The 24,521-nt window shown below is 39.1% G+C and overlaps 1 protein-coding gene across 1 annotated transcript; it reads right to left on the bottom strand.

Annotated features, from left to right (window-relative positions):
- Positions 1-5,107: 5,107 nt before the first annotated feature.
- LOC120533464 (extracellular calcium-sensing receptor-like) lies at positions 5,108-10,111 on the bottom strand. Its single transcript, XM_039760396.1, has 7 exons — positions 9,915-10,111; positions 9,534-9,828; positions 8,400-9,191; positions 7,792-8,019; positions 7,543-7,666; positions 5,905-6,792; positions 5,108-5,250 (listed from the first exon to the last, which is right to left on the bottom strand). Exons 1-7 carry the CDS (start codon positions 10,109-10,111, stop codon positions 5,108-5,110), a joined length of 2,667 nt encoding a protein of 888 aa, XP_039616330.1.
- Positions 10,112-24,521: the final 14,410 nt, after the last annotated feature.

Raw genomic sequence — 24,521 nt, 5'->3', positions numbered from 1 at the left:
TGCTGACCAACCACAAGCGTTACCTGGTAGGTAACCACCCATACAGTCAGATTGTGATCCAGACAACGAATGCCTTGAATGTAATTAAATTAACGAGCCACAGGCTGTGGCGCAACATTAGAGGCTTCGCCTCTGACGCTGATCCCCGAGGTTCGATTCCTGAGAGGGAATGTAGTGAGTGTGTACACCTGGTGCGCCCAGTATTAGGACAAAACATGTGTTGCGTACTCTTTTGCATTATTTGACAGTAAAAAGTATTTCAACCATTCTGTGATCTGCTTCTCGCAACTGAAAGAGGGCACCGTGGCAGACGTTAGCCGACTTGCTGACCAACCACAAGCGCTACCTGGTAGGTAGCCACCCATACAATCAGATTGTGATTCAGACTATGAATGCCTTGAATGTAATTACCCCGATCTACATACTGCCAAATAAACAAACCACATCGTTAGAGTCTTCGCTGCTGACGCCCAAGGTTCGAATCCCGAGAGGGAGTGCAGTGAGTGTGTACGCCTGATGAGCCTAGAATTAGGGCAAAACACGAATCGCATACTCTTTGCATTATTTGACAGTAAAACTATTTATATATATATATATATATGTATATATATATATTATATATACACACACATACATATTTATCAGCGCTTCCCGATTCAAGTTTACCCTCGCACCCCCTGTGACAAACGATTTCAATTTCACACCCCCTTGGTTTGAGAAGAAGTATGAAAAAATATGAGGTTAATGCAGAAAAACAGATAACCAATTGATGCTTTATGAATAATGGATACTTTATTTGGCAAATGATTGTTTTGGTAAAGCCATACTCAGTGTAATCCTAGGCGAGAGCACAATACCACGCGGGCTCGATGTAGTGCGTGTCAAGTCGATCTAAAATGCGCGGTCAGATTCGAAAAAATATATCTTTTCAAGTTCTACTCGGATATAAGTAGGTTCTATTTAGTAGACAGAAATATCTTTGGTAGGAATGTAAGTTGAATTTAGTCTTTAAATTTCTATGGTGAAGAAAACTTTACGCAATGATGACTAAATTTAACTTACATTCCTACCAAAGATATTTCTGTCGACTAAATAAAAATTACTTATATTTAAAATTTAAATAGAACTTGAACAGATACAATAGTTCATAATACCCACGCAGCACTAAGTGCATGTAAGAGCGGAAGTCATCTGTTTTAACAAGCAGCGTATTGCATTGATACGAAATAGCCTGCCCATTTAATTGTTTAAGAATGGATAGATAAATTAAGATTTTGTACAAATAATGTTTTTAATTTTTCTTCCTCGATGGATTCTGGCACCCGCAGCAACAGCTGCTCGCACCCCAAACGGGGTATATGTATATATGTGTGTGTGTGTGTGTGTATGTAGATATGTGTGTGTGTATATATATATATATATATATATATATATATATATATATATATATATATATATATATATATATATATATATATGTATGGATGTATGGGTGTATATATATATATATATATATATATACAGTATGTATATATGTATGTGTATATATATGTGTGTGTGTGTATATATATATATATATATATATATATATACAGTAATCCCTCCTCGATCGCTGGGTTATGCTCCAGACCCCCGATAGGTGAAAATCATGAAGTAGAAACCATATGTTTCTATGGTTATTTTTATATATTTTAAGCCCTTATAAACTCTCCCACACTGTTTATAAATATTCCCCGCAGAGGTAAACAGCATAATCCCTTTGTATTCTCTTAGATATTAGGTAAGATTCATTGAAATTATGTATATAAACACACTGTTTATATACAGTAAAACCTAAATATTATTTTAAAGATATTGAGTGTCTCCGTTACAGCCATTACGATAGACATGCAATAAATACGTACAATGCAACAAAAATAGTATACAGTAAATGTGTGTGTACAGTGACACTAAATGTACGTACATGTACTAAGTACTGTAAGTAGAAAATGAATTATGGTTACTCACCAACAATGACACGATGACTTGTCCGATAACAATGAGTTTAATTTTACTGCACAACAAAGGAGAGCGTTACAGCCCTTAAAGGAGCCACTTCAGGCGATTGTGTAGCACTGCCGTTGTTCTTCTTCTGGCAGTCTTCAATCCAAATCCCTAAAGCAGATTCCATCCAGACTGCCTTATTACATCCACTTACAACTTGTTTTGCACCCTGGTTAAAAGGACACTGCGGCCGTAGATCTTATATTCCTTTCCTACTTTTTAAATAATAAGAATTGTAGCCTTCAACAAATCCAAAACGTTTACTTTTTCGGCAATCGTTAACATCTTCCGTTTGCGCTTGGGCACGGCCCCTGAAGCAGTAGCAGATCGTTTTGGAGCCATAATGAAGGGCTTGACTATGCACAAAGATAAACACAAAAGAACACAACTCTTTACACAGCGAAACACGTTTTTGCTGAATGAGTGAGACAAGACTTTCTGGTTAACACTGCATTCAGCAAGCAGGAACTTAACTGCGTGCTCTGATTGGTTAGCTTCTCAGTCAGGAGAAATTAACTGCATGCTCTGATTGGTTAGCTTCTCAGTCATCCGCCAATAGCGTCCCTTGTATGAAATCAACTGGGCAAACCAACTGAGGAAGCATGTACAGGAAGTAAAAAGACGCATTGTCCGCAGAACCCGCGAAGCAGCGAAAAATCCGCATTATATATTTAGTTATGCTTTCATATAAAATCCGCGTTAGAGCGAAACCGCGAAAGTCAAAGCACGATATAGCGAGGGATTACTGTACAAGTATAACAAAACAAGGGCACTTTTATTCTAGACTATAAGTGAAGAAAAAATAAAACAAGTTACAGTAGGCGGTTGATACGACAGCTTGCGTGGGGCAATGCTAAGAACTGCTTTCCGATCCGTGCTATATAAAATCATCACATTCAAATATTAACAATTCCCACACACCCTTCCTACATTTATGACATGTGTACTTGTTGCAGTGTACACATCTCTCTGTGCTATGGTTCCTATTACACTGAATGAGCACCTGACGCTGTACTTTCTTCCTATATAAATAACATTCGAGCTATAGCGCGTCTCCAAATAAATCACATTTGAGCTATAACGCATCTTTATGTGAAAACAGCAGTGTAAGATGGGGAGGAGGGGATCGTGAACGCGACTGAGAGAATGGAACTGAATTTAAAAAAAAAACGCTAACCTTTACAATTATCATGCATTTACAATGGCTCTTACAGACTGACTGAAATCAAATGTATATTTTTATTGTAAAATAGTACAGTACATGCAATATTATTTGAAAAAGAACAGCGTCAGATGGGGTTTGAATACACGCTGACGCTGTTACAGAAGGTATCAGCTTATTCAGTGCAACAGTTTCAATGCACAGTACCTGCAATATTATTTGAAGACAAACAGCGTCAGATCGGGCGCATATTCAAACCCGATCTGACGCTGTTAGTTTTCAAATAATATTGCATTAGTGCAATGATGTTTTTACATATATTGTCTCTTTCATTCATCTTGCGGTTTGTAATCAGTGACCGCGTGTTTTTTTCCCCAATCTTGCCAGTTTGCACATGTTGCTGTATGGTGCTGTTTCTTTTGTACTCCAGGACACACAGAGGACAGAATAGTACAGAGCAGTAAGTTCAGCGCTATATGCAATCAGACAGACAGACAGGCAGAGAAGGCACTAGATATATAAATAAACAGGGAAGGCACTGTATAATAAATATATTAAAAAAAACAGCTAAGGGGATAGATATATAGATAGATAGGAAGGAAAGGCACTATATGATAGGCAGACAGGGAAGCTCCTATATAATAATAAAATTACTGTTATTACTATATAGATAGACAGCGAGTTCAGGCAGGCAGAACGGCGAAGGTTAAAAATAAATAAGTTTTCTATTCACCAGGGAATCGAGTCTGCTGCACTCTAAGTGAAGAAATCTTACCACCATGCCACGGAAGCAGTTGTTGAATTCTTGAACCTTTTATGAAAGTGTTTATTTGGTCTTTGGCCTTCAGGCTTCACACATTTTATAGTTTATGCCTACATTTTGTAACATTTATTACTAAAATATGAAAAAGTTTCTGTTTTAACATTGTGTTTACACAGATTACTGTAGAAACGGAACACACATGAAATGCGTGTGTTCCAAATAACAATGTATTATTTCCACTCTAAAACTCCACTTCACTCCAAGATAATCGAGGCATGAGCTGGGAGAAGTTCGTGCACGTTCTAAGTCGGTGGGGGGGATGGAAGGATGGAATAGCCGGCTGCTTGCAGTTTGTTTTTATCGGCACATTTACAGGAAAAAGGAGGCTGGTGGAGAGGTGAGAATGGTTTTAAGAAGCGATTTAAGGTGGGATGGATCTACGAGTTTTTTTCGTAGACTCTGGTAATTCTAGTGTTAAATAATGTAAGCAATTGATCACAAAAATGAAATATCCCTAGGCAGTACTAAAAGAAGGACCAAAACACAGAGAAGCACTGTATAAATAGTAATTATTAAACAACATTTAAAAATGGGCAGCACGGTGGTGCAGTGGATAGCACTGCTGCCTCACAGTTAGGAAACCTGGGTTTGCTTCCCGGGTCCTCCCTGCATGGAGTTTGCATGTTCTCCCCATCTCTGCGTGGGTTTCCTTCCGGGTGCTCCGGTTTCCTCCCACAGTCCAAAGACATGCAGGTTAGGTGCATTGGCGATCCTAAATTGTCCCAAGTGCGTGCCCTGCAGTGGGCTGGCGCCCTGCCCGGGGTTTGTTTCCTGCCTTGCGCCCTGTGTTGGCTGGGATTGGCTCCAGCAGGCCCCCGTGACGCTGTACTTAGGGTATAGTGGGTTGGATAAAATGGATGGATGGACATTTAAAACAGGAAACTTATTTAGAAATATCTTTTCAGGAGGGAGCAGCCTAGTTGCACAGTGGTCAACGTCAATCTTGACTTTCAATCCAGCTCCTGGTGACTGTTGTGAAGAGTCTCAGCATCCTTTCCATGTCTGTGTGGATTTTTGTCTGGTTATACCAATATTTCTCCCAACATTGTGTCTGTTACAGTGACTAGTGGCCATTCTAATCAGCCCTGTGACGGACTTGTACCGTTAACAAGGTTGGTTTCTCTTGGTTTTGACATTGCTACGATATGCTCAGACTCAAGACATGAAAATCTTAATGGGTCAATAACAAGAATTTTTTTATATAGTACGTTTGCAGACTTCTCTAATGTTTCCAAGAAATACCTCATTTAGAAATGATTTGTTGTGCTGCATTCTGACCTTTGGCCAAGGAAATAGAAACTCCCTTTACACAAACTGTGAAAGCTGCTGTCTGTTGAAGTCAGACAAACACTTCTGTGTTAATTGTTCCAGAATTGTATTGAAGCTTGATGCAATAGTAAATCAATTGAGAAGTAGTACTGTGAAGCTAATGTACATTTCATTGAACAGAGAAAACAAATAAGAAAACAGATTTGCAGTAATCTAATAAGTTTTTATTTATAAAAATGGATTTGTTTCATTTTCTCATTTTGAGGTACACACTTACTATTCACTCACTGTAAAACAGAATTTATGCACGTGAAGGCATGCATCCTTCTATTCACCAATAAACCCAGCTAAACAAATTAAAGGCTGTGGAAATTGAAGCTGAACACAACATTTTGAAAATTCTAAAAAGAAACATGTTGAATTATATACACTTTTAATTTTTAAAGTTTTTAACAGTTATTTGATTACCTTAGCATACAGCTGAGAATATTTCTCAGATTTCTTTTGGCTTGTTGTACAATACTTTACTGACTATGTACTGTATTATAGTTTTAATGTGACAGCATTTTCAAATGTAAATGTCAAAATGATTTTGTCTGCATTTTACCCATTAGGTGTTTTTTTGAATTTTTATCTGGTTTTAGTAGTATGATATAACATTTTGGAACAAAAATACAAAGAAGTAAGCCAAAGCTTGATGCCAGAATAGCAAATACCTCTACAGCTACTGTATACTTTCCAGGAGAGCTGATATAAGATGGAATAAACGTGATCCAAACGGTACAGAACACCAGCATGCTGAATGTGATGAATTTTGCCTCATTAAAGTTATCTGGTAATTTGCGAGCAAGAAAAGCCAAAACAAAACACATGACTGATAACAGGCCAATGTATCCTAATACAATATAAAAAGCTACTGTGGATCCCATTTCACATTCTAAAATGATTATTTCTTTATTAGAGTTCACATTCTTTTGGGGGAATGGAGGATATTTTACTAACCAAATAATGCATATCAAAGTCTGTATGAGTGTAAAAGTTAAAACACTTAACCGCTGTTGAGTTGGTCCAAAGCATTTCATTATATTACTACCAGGCATTGTTGCTCTAAAAGCCATAAGCACAACTATTGTTTTCCCCAGAACACACGAGATGCAAAGAACAAATGTGATGCCAAATGCTGTGTGTCGTAACATGCAGGACCACTGAGTGGGCTCCCCAATAAATGTAAGTGAACATAGAAAACACAGCGTCAATGAAAAAAGAAGAAGAAAACTTAGTTCTGAATTATTAGCTTTCACAATCGGAGTATCACTGAACTTGAAAAATACAGCAGTAACTGTGGAAGTTAGCAAAGCCCCTAACAAAGCAAGTATAATTAATATCATCCCCATTATTTCATCATAAGACAAAAATTCAATGTCCTTCAAAATGCACTGGTCTTTCTCTTCATTGGCCCGGTATTCCAAAGGACACTTCATGCAGTAAACTGCATCTGAAAGTAAAAGTTAAATAGTCATGAACTAGCCATTTTAAGGAACATTTGGACAATGTTGATTTGCTGCTATATAAAAAATGATGAATAATATTATTATGATATTATGCTAAGAAAATTCAGTACAATATGTAGCTAAAAACATACAACACAATAAAACTCCACAGCAGCATTTAGTTTCACAGCAGTGTAGCAGCTTTTCTATTCAAATCTTTACAGAAATTTATCAAAAGTGACACAAACCCATTAATGTAAAGTAAACGATTGTCTTCCATTGTTACGTTGTAGTGTTGGTATGTTAAGAGTAAAACAAGATATGAAATAAAAGAAATTCATTATTATTGCTATGTTTTATACAGTAGCATCATCCATTTAGACCCACAGCACATTGCAATAATTTCCCATTAAATGGATGTTTTGATAGGACTTTATTAAGTACGACAACAGATAATTTTTGCAATAAACTAATACTAATAATGTGGGAACTAAACAGCTCCTCAGTAATTTAGTTCCCACGTTAGAATAGAATATTTGACATATATTTAAGTTGGCAACTTCCAATCATAAGGTTACTATACAGATTTTGTAGCCTATGATTGATTAACATCTTGTTCAGGACTGGATCCTGGATTATCTTCAGTTCTGCTAATACACATTCCAAGTTTGTTTATCTGTGTGCTAAACAGGCAGGTCATGGAACAGGATCGATTTTGCTGTATAGTTTGCACATTTACACACTATGATCATTACCTGTGCTATTACTAATTTCTCCTTCTGCACAAGGTAGGCAATCAAAACAACAGACTGGTTTTCCTTTTTTTGTAGCCTTCCGTGTACCAGGACGACAGCTTTCACTGCATACTGACTTTGGAACCTAAAAAAAAAGGAAAGCAACAAAAAGAATGTATTATTCTGAAGCACACAATAACAAAGCTCATAAAATTGCAATATACTAAATTTTGCCTTTTGTTTAAGTAAACATAAAATAAAAAACATTACCTTGGTATCATTGTTAGCCCAAACAATGCTTTTGTTGTTCATTATAAACTGCTTCCCTTCTGGTAAAGATGCATCATAAAACCCAATAGTCACAAATTCTATGATTCCATTTACATTAAGCTGCCAATTCACCAAATCATATCTTGCAGGAGGGTCTCCATTAATGTCAAAATTCACATAATCACCATTGTTTACACTGAAATTAACTTTTTTCAGGTACTGCAATGCCTGTTATAGTAAAAAAAATATTGTGATCATAAAAAACTGGCGACTCATCAGCTTTTATTTGCTGAACATTTTCAAAGTAACATCAAGGAGAGATTTGAAATATAATATGCTGCTTTAATTCATACTGTTAACTGATTTTTTTCTATATACATTACAATATTTATTAACATTTTGCACATTCTTACAGATACATCTATAGCAGAAGTCAATGTAAAATAATTCAAACCTAAATTTACTTTAACAGTATCTGTATTTATAACCACCATTATGTAAGTGAAAATCAAATGAGTATTTTTTAAGAAAACATATTAAAAAGTTTAATGTGCTTGTTAAATTATGTATTAAAAATATATATAAACAGTAGATGATAAACTACTTACCTGCAGTGGCAATATATCTTTTTGGTTTGCCATGCAGGGTCCTTGATTATCCTGGCAAACTAGAAGGTTATGGAGCGCATGCGCTACAGTGTATACAGCTTTGTACACATTATATGTAATTCTTAGATCAGACACATCAGTGTACAGATTATTTATTAGGTGTAGATTCTCCGATCCTGTACAGGTTTTAGAATGAGAAGTGTTGAAACTGCAATCAAACATATCTTCCCAAAGTTTAATCAAACCTGTATTGCCTGAAGTGCCAGATGGACGAACTGACAGTAAAAATTCTTTCAGCCCTGGTATTTCTGCATTAGCAATTGAAAAACCAATCGCCCCTTTAAAAATTCTGTAGTTTTCCATAGTTGCCACATTTTTGGCAGAAACCCAGGATTCACTGCCTACCCACTGTAAACCCGTAACATTCTGAAGCAGCAGTTCCTTCATTAAAAATTCCAAATCTATGAAAATTGCAAAAGCTACAATAGTCTTTGAAGAAGCCATTTTAATTATGTCAACTGTTTTAAGAAATTTCTCTCTTGGATTGGTTCTGTAAATAACCTCAGAATATTCAATGCAGATACCTTCCTTCTGGGCTACTTCTATAAAGGTGGCCATGCCAGAATTGCCGTAGTCATTGTCACTTCTTATTGTTCCCACCCAGGTCCATCCAAAGTGCTTGACAAGTTGTGCCAGTGCTCTGCTTTGATAATAATCACTTGGTATTGTTCTGAAAAAAGTGGGAAACTCTTTCCTGTTGCTGAGACAAGCACAAGTAGCGAAATGACTGATCTGTGAAAATGAAAGCAGTTAAATTCTAAATATATGTAAAATATACATTATTATATACAATTTCAGTATGTCTAATAATATATTACTAACAACAATTGATTAATTATATAGAACAGTTTCATACTGTTAGTTTTTTAAAGGTAAATATATTTATTTTGTATTTTACATGTCAAAGACTTAATGAAAACTTGGTATAATACTAGAATTTATTTGAAGATTTAAACCTTTATATTAATTAAAACTGGAAAAAAGATTTACTGAAGAGCCACTGAGGGAGATTTAAAAATGAAGAAGAGCTGTTAACAATAATTATAACAATAATAACGATACACTATTTCTTACCACTGGTATGTTAAATTGACCAACAAGTGTAGCAATCCCAATAGTTGTAGAACTGCCAGACTGTCCTATAATTGCATGAATGCTTGACTGTTGAGAACACGGCAGAGTTGATGGTTGTGCTTCTCCTGCTCCACTCATTAATGCCATTGCAGCTTTGATTGCCAAAGAAATAGTACCACAAGCATCATAAATCTTATATCCCAGTGACACATTAGGCAAAATATCTGTTCTGTTGTTTATTTGCTCAATCGCAAAGATCATGGCTTCAGCAAACTGATATTCTTTATAATTTAAACTTTTCAAAATAGAAACACAAGTTTAATCACAGTTTAAAAATAAAACTGACACAAATGTATGCTGTGCAAATTATAAAATACTCACCCTGTACAGAATATTGATTCAGGTTTAGACTTAAGCGTGGGTTTGGATGCTATAATGTTATTATGAAGTGTAAAAATTCCACCCAGCATGAAGTCACCAGTCTTTGAAAGAAGTGGAAGATCAAGATTGCCCTGCAATTTGCAAAGAGGATCTTCACTCCATACCGAAAGAGCCAGCACAATAACTCTCAAAAGCATGTCTCTGAATAAATTCTGACACCAATGATAAAGAGCAGGAGTTGACTGAGTTTATATAGTGTTATTACTCCTTCAATAACTGCAAAGTAGGAAAGGTTCCAATTTGCTAAATGTTCTCATTTTAGCCATGGGATTTACACATTGGCTGTTGTTTTTTTTCTGCAGATATGTCATCAGTGTATTAATTTTAATAAATTACAATTATTTTAGTGATATAGCTTTTTTTTTCTTCTAATTCTTCCATGTGAAGCCTGAAAACCATGAGGACTGATTTAGATCATTTATGTTAGGTAGAACGCCAATGGGGACTGGGCGGTCTCATGGCCTCAGAACCCCTATAGATTTTGGTTTTTTTTTCTCCAGCTGTCTGGAGTGTTTTTTTTTTTGTTTTTTCAGTCCTCCTGGCCAACACTTTATTGTGTTACCTATTTTTATATTTTTCTTTTTTCTTTCCTCATCTTGTAAAGCACTTTGTGCTACATCATTTGTATGAAAACATGCTATATAAATAAATGTTGTTGTTGTAGTATATGTACTTAATTGATAAAATTCGACATTTAGAGATATATTGTCCACATCGATTGAATTTTAAAGTTTAAAGAGAATCACTTTCAGACAAAAGTTACATTTAATGTTAAACCAATATGTATCTATTAAATATCCATCCATTTTCTAACCCGCTGAATCCGAAGACAGGGGTCTGCTGGAGCCAATCCCAGCCAACACAGGGCACAAACCAATCCTGGGCAGGGTGCCAACCCACCGCAGGACACACACAAACCACACACTAGGGCCAATTTAGAATCACCAATCCACCTAACCCACATGTCTTTGGATTGTGAGAGGAAACCCACACAGACACGGGGAGAACATGCAAACTCCACGCAGGGAGGACCCGGGAAGCGAACCCGGGTCTCCTAACTGCGAGGCAGCAGCACTACCACTGCACCACCGTGCCACCCTCTATTAAATATAAAAGCTATTATTGGTTGTATTTATCAAATAACCTGGCTGTCTTTCAGCACTTGGACTGTAACACTTGTACTTTTATGTTTGTAAAAGTAAATGCAATGGTTTGCATTCTGAAATGCAGTATGTACATTTATTCTTTTCACTTGGATAGGCAGCGGTGGGAGGATGTCGTGCTTTTGCCGGGAGGAGTCTAGATGGGCAGTGGTGGGAGCAGGAGCAGGAGCAGGGTCCGGTGGCTCTCTGCAGAATGCCATGGATCAGGCGGCGGAGACACAGGCCAGGTATAATGGATGTCTGGGCCTGTTGGTGTATGTATCTCCGTGCTGCAAAGCTTATGAAAGATAAGCCGGAGAGGCGTCAGTTTGAAGAATGAAGCACCTGGCAATGAAAGATTTTTAATGCTCCTGGTGGTATTTTGACCTGTTTTAACCTTAACATTTTCTCTGTTTTTTAATGGATTATTTATATAGTGACACTTTGATTGCACTGCACTATTAATTTGAACACTTTTTGGTTTGACTGTTTTAAAAGAAAAGCACTTCTACACTTTGCACCTTTCCTCTTGCTTTGTTGTGGTGTCCTCATTGTCCAGCTCATACATTATTGACGATGCCGGGTTCAAGAGGCTCCCAAAAGGGAGATTAGAGCACACAGCAGAACCCGCATCATCTCAGCCATGCAATTGATTTGTATTGTGCTGTCAGGATTGGCCACTGCTCCCTGAGATGTAATAATGAAATGAGTAGGTTTGAAAAATAAAGGAGTGAATGAACCTTTCACTGCAATATATAACACATTTTAATTCCAAACTAACAATGTACATTCTGCCCTTCTATGTGTGTCATAATCAGTGCATGCTCCCAACCCATCTCTATCAGTGAGAAAAAAAAATATATCCACAGATTTGCTGTTAGTTTGAATGGTATGACCTGTGAGAGTACTATCCCTAAAACCCAAAAAATGACAAAGAAACTCAAAATGTAAGGGAAGGAAGGTTTTATTACAACTGAATAAAGAAGGTTACATGATTTTGGAGGCAAAACATAAGAAATTAGGCAATAAAACAATAACAAAACGACCCTTTATACCTCTCCTTGTCTATTTTCTTTTCTATACTGTATCTCTGGGTCAGGCATTATCCCACAAAACCCCTGGAGTTGTCTTTCTAGAGACCCTTCCGGTTGCCCCAAATACCCGGGCCAGACTGCTGACCCATTTCTTACCAAATGGCCAAATAACACTGCAGGGACCTCAAAAGCAGCTTTCCGCTACTATCAGTTACATTGCTGGGGAATGGGCACTTTTTTATTGTGCAATCCCTGCTGTCTTATTACTATATTTGCATCTCTTAAGATGCTTTTGCCTGTATCTTCACCTGGTATTCCTGCAGGGGCAAGTTACACTTTTACTTCTGTCCAGGATGTGTTTCCTATGCCTGTTGATATAGCACTGACTCTGATATGTGATGTGGAAATACGTCCCCAAAGTAACATGCAGCTGAAACTTGCACAACATTGAGTGTACGGCAGCACAACAAGGTATTTAAACAGTGCAGTTCCAGTAACAAGAAAAAAAAGAGAGTTTTTTTTGTATGTGTGCATTGTGCTGTATATATTCCTGCACCAGAATTTTATTTTCAAGAGACTTGTAATAAACTTCTTTTTTTCTTGTATCCATCCTCCCTGCCTTAATGGCAACGTAGTCTCTTATGCCATGGTGAAGTTGGGTATTGAGATAGGAGGTCAGATGTATGCAATGTCCTTTGGGGTTGTCAAAGAAATGCCTTATCCTGTCCTATTGGGGTTGGACATGTCGGATGCGGGTGGAATGTTGCAACTAAGCCTGGTGATGGAAATCTGAATCGTAACCAGAGTTCGAGCAGCTGCTGCATTTAAAAGTGACCAGCTCACCTGGGACACTTTATTATTTGCCTCTAAGTGCAACAGCATTTGCCGTAAGACTCGCAGGCAAAGGAAACAGGCCAGAGTACTGGGAACCCCAATAATGGACCAAAGCATTGCACCCGTCTCCGAAGCTCAAAGTGGCCCATCTTTCATTTCAGGGTCTTTGCAGTGTGGTGATCCCAGTCGATCAGCTTTACATTGGTAACATTAAAGTGTAAGGGAGTGTAAGTGTAAATGGCATGAGGGACTTTGCTTTTTAACAGAGTTTAATCCTGTATAGGTGTGGTTTGGTTGCTTCTGTGATAGACAAATCCTGACTTTGAAAATGCAGTTGAAATAAATGTGTTGGATGGCTCTTACCTGATGGAGAGAATTGTGATGTGACAGGTAGTGCCATTGATGCAAGAATAAAAACAGATTTTAATGTTTTCACAATTGCACTTTAATGTTCTCCTCAAGTTTGCATGAATCCTGCCACCAACCTATTGTGCAATGCTGTGTTTGTTAGGATAAACTGGTAATGTCACATTTTACTCATTTTAGTGGCTGGGAATGAATGGTTTTTCATCCCAGCAGGGACAGTTGGTTCTGTCTTCCTGGTTCAGAAGGTCAGGATGATAAAGAGACAGTTGGAGATTGCCACGAGGGTGACATATTCCTCTAGCACACTTAGTGGCAGAATTCACATTGAAGGCTATAAGGGATATGTAATCTGACCCAGAACTGTTTTTGAGCTACACCTCTGACATTCCAGAAGTACTTCCATGTCTGGCTTTAAAAGAAGGATCTACTCCTCATCTAGAGAATCATAGTTGAGAGTGGAGCAGGGCTGTGCTTACCCTGAATGTAGGAGAACTAAATGAAGGAACACACAAGTGATGCAAAGATGAACCTTTATAATGTGGGATAGTCAGAGAGATGCAGAAAGTAGACAAGAGTACAAGAAGATAAGGCGCAAGGTGAAGAGAGAGGTGGCAAAGGCTGAAGAAAAGGAGTATGATGAATTGTATGAGAGGCTGGACATTTAGAAGGGAGAAAAGGACCTGTATTGATTGGCTAGACAGAGGGACCAAGCTGGGAAAGATGTGCAGCAGGTTAGGGTGATAAAGAATAAAGATGGAAACATACTCACAAGTGAGGAGGGTGTGTTGAGCAGATGGAAAGAGTACTTTGAGAGGCTAATGAATGAAGAGAATGAGAGAGAGAGAAGGTTGGATGACATGAAGATAGTACAGTAAATCAGGAAGTGCAACGGATTAGCAAGGAGAAAGAAAGGACAGCTATGAAAAGGATGAAGAATGGAAAAGTCGTTTATCCAGATGACATACCTGTTGAAGCATGGAGGTGTTTAGGAAAGATGGCAGTGGAGTTTCTGACCAGATTGTTTAATGGAATCTTAGAAAGTGAGAGGATGCCTGAGGAGCGGAGAAGAAGTGTACTGGTGCCGATATTTAAGAATAAGGGGGATGTGCAGGACTGTAGTAACTACAGGGGGATAAAATTGATGAGCCACAGCATGAAGTTATGTTAAAGAGTAGTGGAAGCTAGGTTAAGAAGGGAGTTGATGATTAGTGAGTAGCAGTATGGTTTTATGCCAGGAAAGTGCACCACAGATTCAGTGTTTGCTCTGAGGGAGTTGATGGTGAAGTATAGAAAAGCCCAGAAGGAGTTGCATTGCGTCTTTGTGGACCTGGAGAAAGCATATGACAGGGTGCCTTGAGAGGAGTTGTGGTATTGTATGAGGAAGTCGAGAGTGGCAGATAAGTATGTAAGAGTTGTACAAGAAATATACAAGGGAAGTGTGACAGTTGTGAAAACTGCAGTAGGAGTGACGGATGCATTTAACATGGAGGTGGGATTACATCAGGGGTTGGCTCTGGGCCATTTCTTATTTGCAATGGGGATGGACAGATTGACAGATGAGAGTCCCCGTGGACTTTGATGTTTGCTGATGACATTGTGATCTATAGCGAGAGTAGGGAGCTGGTCGAGGAGATCCTGGAGAGTTGGAGATTTGCTATAGAGAGAACAGGAATGAAGGTCAGTAAGAACAAGACAGAATACACATGTGTGAATGAAAGGGAGGTCAGAGGAATGGTGCAAAGTTAGGCATGTTTGGGTGTTCACGGGGGACACACCACACCTCATTGCTTTTAAGTGGTCATAAGTTCATACGGGAGATTATTGCTTGGATGCGGTTCATTTCGCGGTGCATCAGGGAGGTATCCATGAAAAGTGATGGAGTGCAAAGTGCGGTGCTATCCAAAGTTTAGAGCGGACACCGTACTTTATTGCTTTGAAGCTTTTGGAAGTTTGCCGGGGAAATTATTGCTTTGATGCAGTGCATTGTGTGGCACACCATGGAGGTGGCTTGACGCAGTGCAAAGTGTGGGACTTCATCTTCACTGATAACTCTCTTAACACTAGAATTACCAGAGTCTACGAAAAAACACATAGATCCGTCCCACCTTAAATCGCTTCTTAAAACCGTTCTCACCTCTGCCAGTCTCCTTTGTCCTGTAAATGTGCTGATAAAAACAAACTGCAAGCAGCTGGCTATTCCATCCCCCCACCAACTTAGAACGTGCACAAACTTCTCCCAGGTCATGCCTCGATTATCTGGGAGTGAAGTGGAGTTTTAGAGTGGAAATAATAGATTGTTATTTGGAACACACACATTTCATGTGTGTTCCGTTACTACAGTAATCTGTATAAACACAATGTTAAAACAGAAACTTTTTCATATTTTAGTAATAAATGTTACAAAATATAGGCATAAACTATAAAATGTGTGAAGCCCGAAGGCCAAAGATCAAATAAACACTTTCAAAAAATGTTCAAAAATTTATCAGCTGCTTCTGTGGTGTAGTAGTAAGATTTCGTCAATTAGAGAGCACCAGACTTGCTATACCTCAGGAGATCTGAGTTCAATTCCCTACTGGGGAGAAAATTTATTTACTTTTAACTTTCGCCGTTCTGCCTGCCTGAACTCCCCGTCTATCTATATAGTAATAACAGTAATTTTATTATTATATAGGAGCTTCCCTGTCTGCCTTTCCTTCCTATCTATACTAATAAAAGGCAAAGCCCTCACTGACTGACTGACTCACTGACTCACTCACTGACTCATCACTAATTCTCCAACTTCCCGTGTAGGTAGAAGGCTGAAATTTGGCAGGCTCAATCCTTACAGCTTACTTACAAAAGTTGGGCAGGTTTCATTTCGAAATTCTCCGCGTAATGGTCATAACTGGAAGCTATTTTTCTACATATACTGTAATGGAGTTGAGCTCGAAAGCTGTGGGGGGCGGAGTTTTGTGTGACATCATCACACCTCCCACATAATCACGTGAAGAGGTCCAAAAAGCACTGAAGAAAACATGCATTATATAATTCAGAAGGCAGCGAAACAATAAGAAGCGAGCGAGTGACATATACAACCATATTCATGAGTGCTGCTACTTCGGAAACAAAGCACGTGTACACCTAAAGTTTAAATTAAGTTCATAGACAGGCTGCCGCTGGCGTTTGTCATGCCCACGGGTAATGCGGGATACAAGTATAATGAGAGGATGCAGGATATATAAACGAGAGTTTTGATCACTTTGTAACTAAGTTAAAAATGCAGGTGAGGGGCTGTGCTTATGCAAATTCCGAGAGACTGTGTTTGTGGGGGATTGACAGTTAAGGCGGGTAGGGGAGTCACGTCATCATCTCCCCTCCCATTCACCTCATTTCGCTCTGAGCTGAGCTCCGCAGCTAACGCAGTGTTACAACTTAGTGACGCTGCCACCAAATACTCACAGAAAAATCCACAAGTTAATACACACGCTGTGTCTAGAGTTTCTCCACACTGAATTCTCCAGGCACTACTTACAAAAGGTTACATTGACAATCGTGTTATTTTTAAAATGTTTCCTTTTCTTAGCACAAGCACAGCTGAGAAGCTTCGATGCATGTGCTCCATAATGCGTTAAAAAATCACGCATTTAATCACAAGCAAAGGGGAACTTCTGTCAATGCATGATTTCCTGGTACACCGATTACATTGATCAGCGCTTCCCGATTCATTTTACCCTTGCACCCCCTTGGTTTGAGAAGAAGTTTGAAAAAATATGAGGTTAACACAGAAAAACAGATCACCAATTGAAGCTTTATGAATAATTGATTCGCCATTCATAATTGTTTTGGTAAAGCCATACTCAGTGTAATCCTCCTTCCATTTTATAATTTTTCCGCCACTAGCCATGATTAAATGAACGGTAAAAAAGTAAGAGCGAAGCGAGGGTGATTTATTCAAGCAGGCAGGCGACAGCTCAATAGCTCGAATTTGGATATAAGTAGCTTCTATTTAGTCACCAGAAATATCTTTGTTAGGAATGGAAGTTGAATTTAGTCTTTAAATTTTTATGGTAAAGAAAAAGTTATGCAATGATGAATATATTTAACTATATAAAGTCAAAACTTGTATATATAAAGTCATTCGCGAATAAATAAAGTCAAAACTTTAATATATAAAGTCAGCGTCGGTATATATAAAGTCAGTACTTGTTTCTGAATATATAAAATCAGCGCTGGAATATATAAAGTAAGTGCTGCAATATATAAAGTCAAAACTTCAATATATAAAGTCAGCGTCGGAATATACAAAGTCAGTGCTGGAAAATCCATCCATTTCCCAACACGTTGAATCTGACCACAGGGTCACGGGGGTCTGCTGGAGAAAATCCCAGCCAACACTGGGCGCAAGGCAGGAACCAATCCTGGGCAGGGCACATGCATCATTTTCAAAACATTAACCGAACAGTGTTTTTTTAATTTATTTTTCTAAATACGTTTTTGTTAACTTAGTTCAGTTCAGAGTTGTTTCAATCAATAGATTTTGACTTTCACTTTATATATTCAGGAGTGAGTTTATATACTCCGATGTTGACTTTATATAATCAGGAATGACTTTATAAATTCCAGTGCTGACTTTATATATTCAAGTTTTGACTTTATATATTCTGAAGCCGACTTTATATATTCACAAAATCAATTTAATTGCCTGTTTGGCACTCCATAGTATATGTGTATGTGTATATATGTACACATGTATGTACAGTATGTATATATATATATATATTATGACAGAATTAGGGTTTTCTCGCACCCTTGTACCCTCGGACCACACGTCAGACACCAAATAAAAGTCCAAATATTTATTTATTATAATAATAAAGTGCACAAAGCACGCTCCTCTCCACAATTCTCCAATAAACCAATAACAATAATCAATAAACCAATCCTCCACTCCCAGACGCTTAGCCACCCTGCCTCCCAACTCAACTCGCCGTCTGGGAGCTCCCACAGTCTTTTATATCTCCTGACCCGGAAGTGTTCCTAATCACCAGTCCATTTGGCTCTCAATCACTTCCGGGTCAGGTACAAGTTCTTTTCTTCACCCCGGAAGCACGTCATTCCTCTTGTCCACGTGTGCTTCCGGGGCGTAGGGAAAATATCCATTACTCCTCCTGCAGCATCCCTAGTGGCCCCTATGGCATCCAGCAGGGCTGTGCATAAAAACTCCATTGTCCATGATGCCCTGCTGGTCTTCTGGGGACCTCCATGCTGCAAGGAGGGCTCCACCTGGCGGCTTGGCTGGGATGAACGGCTGGCCATTCTCCACAGTATTCCCCCCCGCCAGCAACGAATTATAATGATTCGGAGCGGCCTGCCCCGAGAGGGAAGTCTTCTTGCAAGAGGACGTTCCGGTTGAGCCTTGATTAATCCGAATATCTTGATCCCTGGAGAACCTAGGGGGAATATTATTTCAATTCGATATCTTGTCCCCCTCTCTCCAAGGACAGTATCGCCAAATGTTGCCCAACCTTTGGCAGCCGTAGCACTGCCTCCGTCCTCCTGGTATTCTCCCTCTGCGGGACTCAAAACAATTAGGAAATGTTAGGTCCGCCCCTTGTTGATCCTGTGTTTGAGCGACACGGGCATGCTCTAAAAATAGACATGTAATGCCACGAAAAGTGCACGCAGGCACTTCAGTTCGCAAGCATTGGTACGAGAATGCAGTCACAAGTACGCTGCAGAGCTATAGTGCGTCTTTATGTGAAAACAGCAGTGTTGGGGGGAGGGGGGTTGGGGTAGGGAAGGATCCTGAACACGACTGAGAGAATGAAAAGTGAATTAAAAAAAAAACTAGCCTTTACAAGTATCATAAATTACACCAACTGTTACACACTGAAATCAAATGTATGTTTTTTTCTAAAATAGTAAGAACAAGGGCAGTTTACTTCTCAAAGTTGAATCGTGCGGGATCGAGCTCATGACGTTTTGATTACCAGTCAGCAGCTGATACCATTACACTACCGAGGTAATTGTAGCAAGGGTTTGTCAATGTGGCTTGCTAAGGCGGCTTTTTTCTGCAGTTATATTTTTCAATAAAAGCATACTTGTTCTGTTATATTTATACCTTTCGTGAAAGCATTTCTTTGATATTTGAACTACAGGCTTCATACATTATATAGTTTACTACTATAGTAATATAATACTATAATATAATATAGTACTATATTACTATTACTATAGCCTACATTTTGAGAAAAAGTTTCTGTTTTAAAAATGTGTTTACACGGATTGCTGTAGAAAGGGAACACACATGAAATGCGTGTATTCCAAATAATGATCTATTATTTCCACTCTAAAACTCCACTCCCAGATAATCAATCAAGGCATGAGCTGGGAGAAGTTTGTGCACGTTCTAAGTTGGTGGGGGATGGAATAGCCGGCTTCTTGCAGTTTTCTTTATCAGCACATTTAGATTACAAAAGACGCTGGCGGAGAGGTGAGAACGGTTTTAAGAAGTGATTTAAGGTGGGATGGATCTACGATTTTTTTCGTAGGCTCTGGTAATTCTAGTGTTAAGGCCAAACCACTAACAGATTTGTAAGATATCACTAGTGCTTGTGGACAATCAATTAAAACAATTCCATGCCCCATCCATGATTGTAGGATATAGCAGGTATGTGGCACATGCATTTTAAATAAATAAATGCGCTCATGATTTCAGGTCGGGCATGGGCAATGTGGTGGAGTAGCTCCATAGGCAGATGTGGAGGTGGGTGATCTCCTGTCCATATGCAAACGTGTAAGATAGACACATTACCTCATTCATACTGGAGCTATGATTACCGCATCTGCCTCCCACAGGGTTTTAAAAGACTCTTGAGATGCAAGAGAGGGAGAACAATGAAACAAGAGAACCATGAGTGAGCACAGTATTGAATGCCTGAGCCAGCTTGAGAGAGAGAAGACAGAATGGTCAGTAGTCCCACAGAACAATTGTCACTTTAGGGGCAGATTTTTACCTGGGGCCTCATGCATAACTCCGTGCATAGAATTCACATTAAAACATGGCATAGGGACAAAAGAGGAAATGTGCGTATTCACAAAAAAATCCAGATGCATAAATCTGTGTGTATGCCAAATTCCACACGTCATAAACCATCTAAAAATCATTTCATTTAATCCTTTCTCAAATGCCAGCTTAACTAAAGTAGCACGTTAAATGCTCAGTAGTCTATGTACTCTTACGTGTGTGAATCAGTATGTGCTTCTTAAACGGGCTTTCTCTTACGCTGACAGGACACAGAATACATTACATTCATGATGTTACAGCTCTCTGAACAATTTAAATACTAAGATGTATGCTTGATATCATTTTCATGATGATAGAAATTAAAGCATGTATAAAACATTGAGGCACGTTGGCGCAGAGACTGTTCCTACCTCCCGCAAGATGCTTGCTGCCCGAACCTCAATAAAATAATGTATTGCACCAATACTGTCTGTTTAAAACGTACTAACCCCCGATTCACGTCCTTCCTTTCCTTTCTCCAAATAACCAATCACCAAACAATTAGCTCCTTAATAAATGTTTATTTATTTATTTATAACTTAATAAAACTTTTAAGTAACATTGAAATATCTTTGCAGTACAGTAATCCTCCTCGATTGCGGGGGTTGCGTTCCAGAACCCCATATAGATGAAAATCCGCAAAGTAGAAACCATATGTTTGTATGGTTATTTTTATATATTTTAAGCCCTTATAAACTCTCCCACACTGTTATCATTATTAGAGCCCTCTAGACATGAAATAACACCCTTTAGTCAAAAGTTTAAACTGTGCTCCATGACAAGACAGAGATGACAGTTCTTTCTCACAATTAAAAGAATGCAAACATATCTTCCTTTTCAAAGAATGCGTCAGGAGCAGAGAATGTCAGAGAGAGAGAGAGCGAGAGAAAAGCAAACAATCAAAAAATCAATACGTGCTTTTGGGCTTTTAAGTATGCCGAAGCACCGCGATAAAGTGCCATTTTTTACAGGAGTGTCTGTATCCTCTAAGCAAACAGCCTCTGGGCAAACAGCCCCTCTGCTCACACCTACTCCGTCAGGCGCAGAGAATGTCAGAGAGTGAGAGAGACAGAGAAAAGCAAACAATGAAGCACCGCGAGGGAAGCATATCGTATATCACTGAGGAGTTTTAGTTAATACGTAATACATGCTCTGATTGGGTAGCTTCTAAGCCATCTGCCAATAGCGTCCCTTGTATGAAATCAACTGGGCAAACAAACTGGGGAAGAATGTACCATAAATTAAAAGACCCATTGTCCGCAGAAATCCGAGAACCAGCGAAAAATCTGTGATATATATTTAAATATGCTTACATTTAAAATCCGCGATGGAGTGAAGCCGCGAAAGTTGAAGCGCGATATAGCGAGGGATCACTGTACATGTTTAATTATTCCATCCATCTATCCATCCAGCGCAAGGCAGGATCAATCCCTGAAAGAGGCGGCAGCTCATCACTGACACTGCACCACCGAGTCCTCGCATAATCAATAACAATATACATTATTTAAATGAAGTTTAAAATGTATCTGTATAATGCAATATATATACTTTAATTCATTTCATCTTTAAAATATCAAGAGCTCCATGAGGCTAGCGACTGGAAATCTGAACTGACTCATCATCTGTAAATACACGCTCTCAATTGAATTGAATTCCTTTATTGTGATTGTATGATACAATGAGATCCAATATGCAAATCCTCTATAAACTTATCTATACTAATAAAAGGCAAAGCCCTCACTGACTCACTCACTCACTCACTCACTCACTCACTGACTCACTCATCACTAATTCTCCAAGAAGGCTGAAATTTGGCAGGCTCATTTCTTATAGCTTACTTACAAAAGTTGGGCAGGTTTCATTTCGAAATTCTACGCGCAATGGTCATAATTGGAACCTATTTTTTCTCCATATACTGTAATAGACAGCAGCTCGATGGCCGTGGGAGGCGGAGTTGCGTCTCACGTCATCACGCCTCCCACGTAATTGAGTGCCTGCCCATGTAAGGTAAAGTAAACACTTAATTTTTTTACTCCTTTCCCTGAGCTATAGCCTAGACAACTGCAGACACGGGATCCCATTTCTAGACTGCGGCAAACTAATATTAAGGCGCTTCGCACTTTCTTTTGCACATATACGATTATGAGGTCGTCAGGTCGGATTATGAAGACACGCAGAGGAGTGGAGGACCAACAGTGCCATCCCAGCTAGTTAATAGCAGGGCTGTCTCTCCAGTCTACACGAGACCCGCCGCAACGCCTCCCGAAAGGCGCTCATTTCGTCAGCGAAGACGTCTGTCTACACTATATAAAAGAAAAAGGCAAGTTTCCTTTCTTTACATCTTTTTTCCTTTTATCCCAAACCAAAGCCTTTCTCTCTTAACACTGCAGAGAACACAAAACTAATTTTCTTTAATTGCTGGTAATGCCGGTAAGGCATGATCCATATACATTTTAGCTGCTGTTAGTACTACTGAGGCAGCGTGTGCTAGACACTGTAAATTTCTCCCCGCTCTTGACACTCTCTGCGGTAGAGCTTTCTGATAAGCTGCTGTAAAGCTGTGATTCCACATTCAGATACAGTGGGTTAAATACTCTGAGTGGTGCACTGACAGTGACAACATTAAAGCAGCTATAGTATTTGGAATGGTTTGGCCATTCTGTGCACCGTTATATGATTACAGATTGATTATAATCAAATGCCTTAAACTAATAAACGATATGCGGTTAATTTCAGTGTATTTGATAAAGCCGTGTCAGGGATGTGAATCTAAAAAATAAAGGGAAACAACACAGGAACAGTAGCACTGCTTTGACACTGGGTGCTGCCAGTTTGCAAAACCGAGTGGAGAACTTGCGTACACAAGGGATTGACCTGGCATAAAAACGTGCATGGCTTTACGCCAAGTTCAGTTTTTATACATTGCTATGTGAACGTTGAAATGGGTGTACATAACATTTTTGTGCATAAATGAGGACCCTGGTGATCAGATGAGCTTGCGCGTGTGGATAACTCCCAGGTTTAAAGGGGCACAAGAAGCGTGATTGGGGAAGGGTGTCCAGGATCCTTGTCAGCTGATTGTGCGGCCATATTCAGACGCCTTCCTGACCGCTCCATCTTGACTGTGCGTTTTTTTAGTTTATTTCCCTTATTTATTATTTCTTCAATTACAGACGACATCTGGATTAGTATTTTATGATAACAGAACACTTTTGGCAATTGGAAACCCGTTCTCCACTTTTATTTCAGACACTTTTAAGCCCAATCTGTTGTGGCAGGCTGAGATACTCTGAAACCCGGACAACAACAATAGATGCTGACCCGCGGCAACGAACAAAGAAGCAGCATGGGAAACGCTGCAGCGTCCGAAACAGACCGAGATAACAAGCACATTACCTACCACTGCCTAGCATCCTGCTGGCTAATGTTCAGTCACTGGACAACAAGCTGGATGACCTGAGAGCAAGAGTTACTTTCCAATGCGACATAACGGACTCTAACATTTTCTGCTTCACTGTGGCTGACCCCCACAGTGCCGGACCAAGCTGTAACACTGTCGGATTCATTCTTTGTGTTTCGCATGGACAGAACAGCGGAGCTAACAAAGCTAAAGGTGGGGGAGTCAGCTTTATGACTAATAACAAGTGATGCGATGCCAGGAATGCTTCCATTCTCTCCGGCTATACTGCTTGCCTCATCTGGGGCCTCATGTATAAACGGTGCGTATGCACAGAAATGTTGCATATAAAACCTAAACTTGGCGTAAAGCCACACACATTTCCACGGTAGCTCATACCCTGTCATATGCAAGTTCTCCGCTCGGTTTTGAAGGCTGGCGGCACCCAGCGTCAAAGCAGTGCCATTGTTCCTGTGTGGTTTATCTTTCTTTTTCAGATCCACATCCCTGACACGGCTTTATAAATACACTGAAATTAACCGCATATTGTTTATTAGTTTAATGTATCTGATTGTAATTAACTTGTAACAATATAATGGTCCACAGAATGGTCAAACTATTCCAAGTACCATAACTGCTTTAGCGTTGTTACTCTCACTGCACCTTCTTCTTCTTTCAGCTGCTTAAGTTAGGGGTTGCCACATCAGATCATCTTTTTCCATAATA

This window comes from Polypterus senegalus, chromosome 1 (assembly GCF_016835505.1).
Source record: "Polypterus senegalus isolate Bchr_013 chromosome 1, ASM1683550v1, whole genome shotgun sequence".
Classification (NCBI taxonomy): Eukaryota; Metazoa; Chordata; class Cladistia; order Polypteriformes; family Polypteridae; genus Polypterus; species Polypterus senegalus.
The sequence above is the reverse complement of the archived record's forward strand: the minus strand, read 5'-3'. Positions and strand labels throughout refer to the sequence as shown.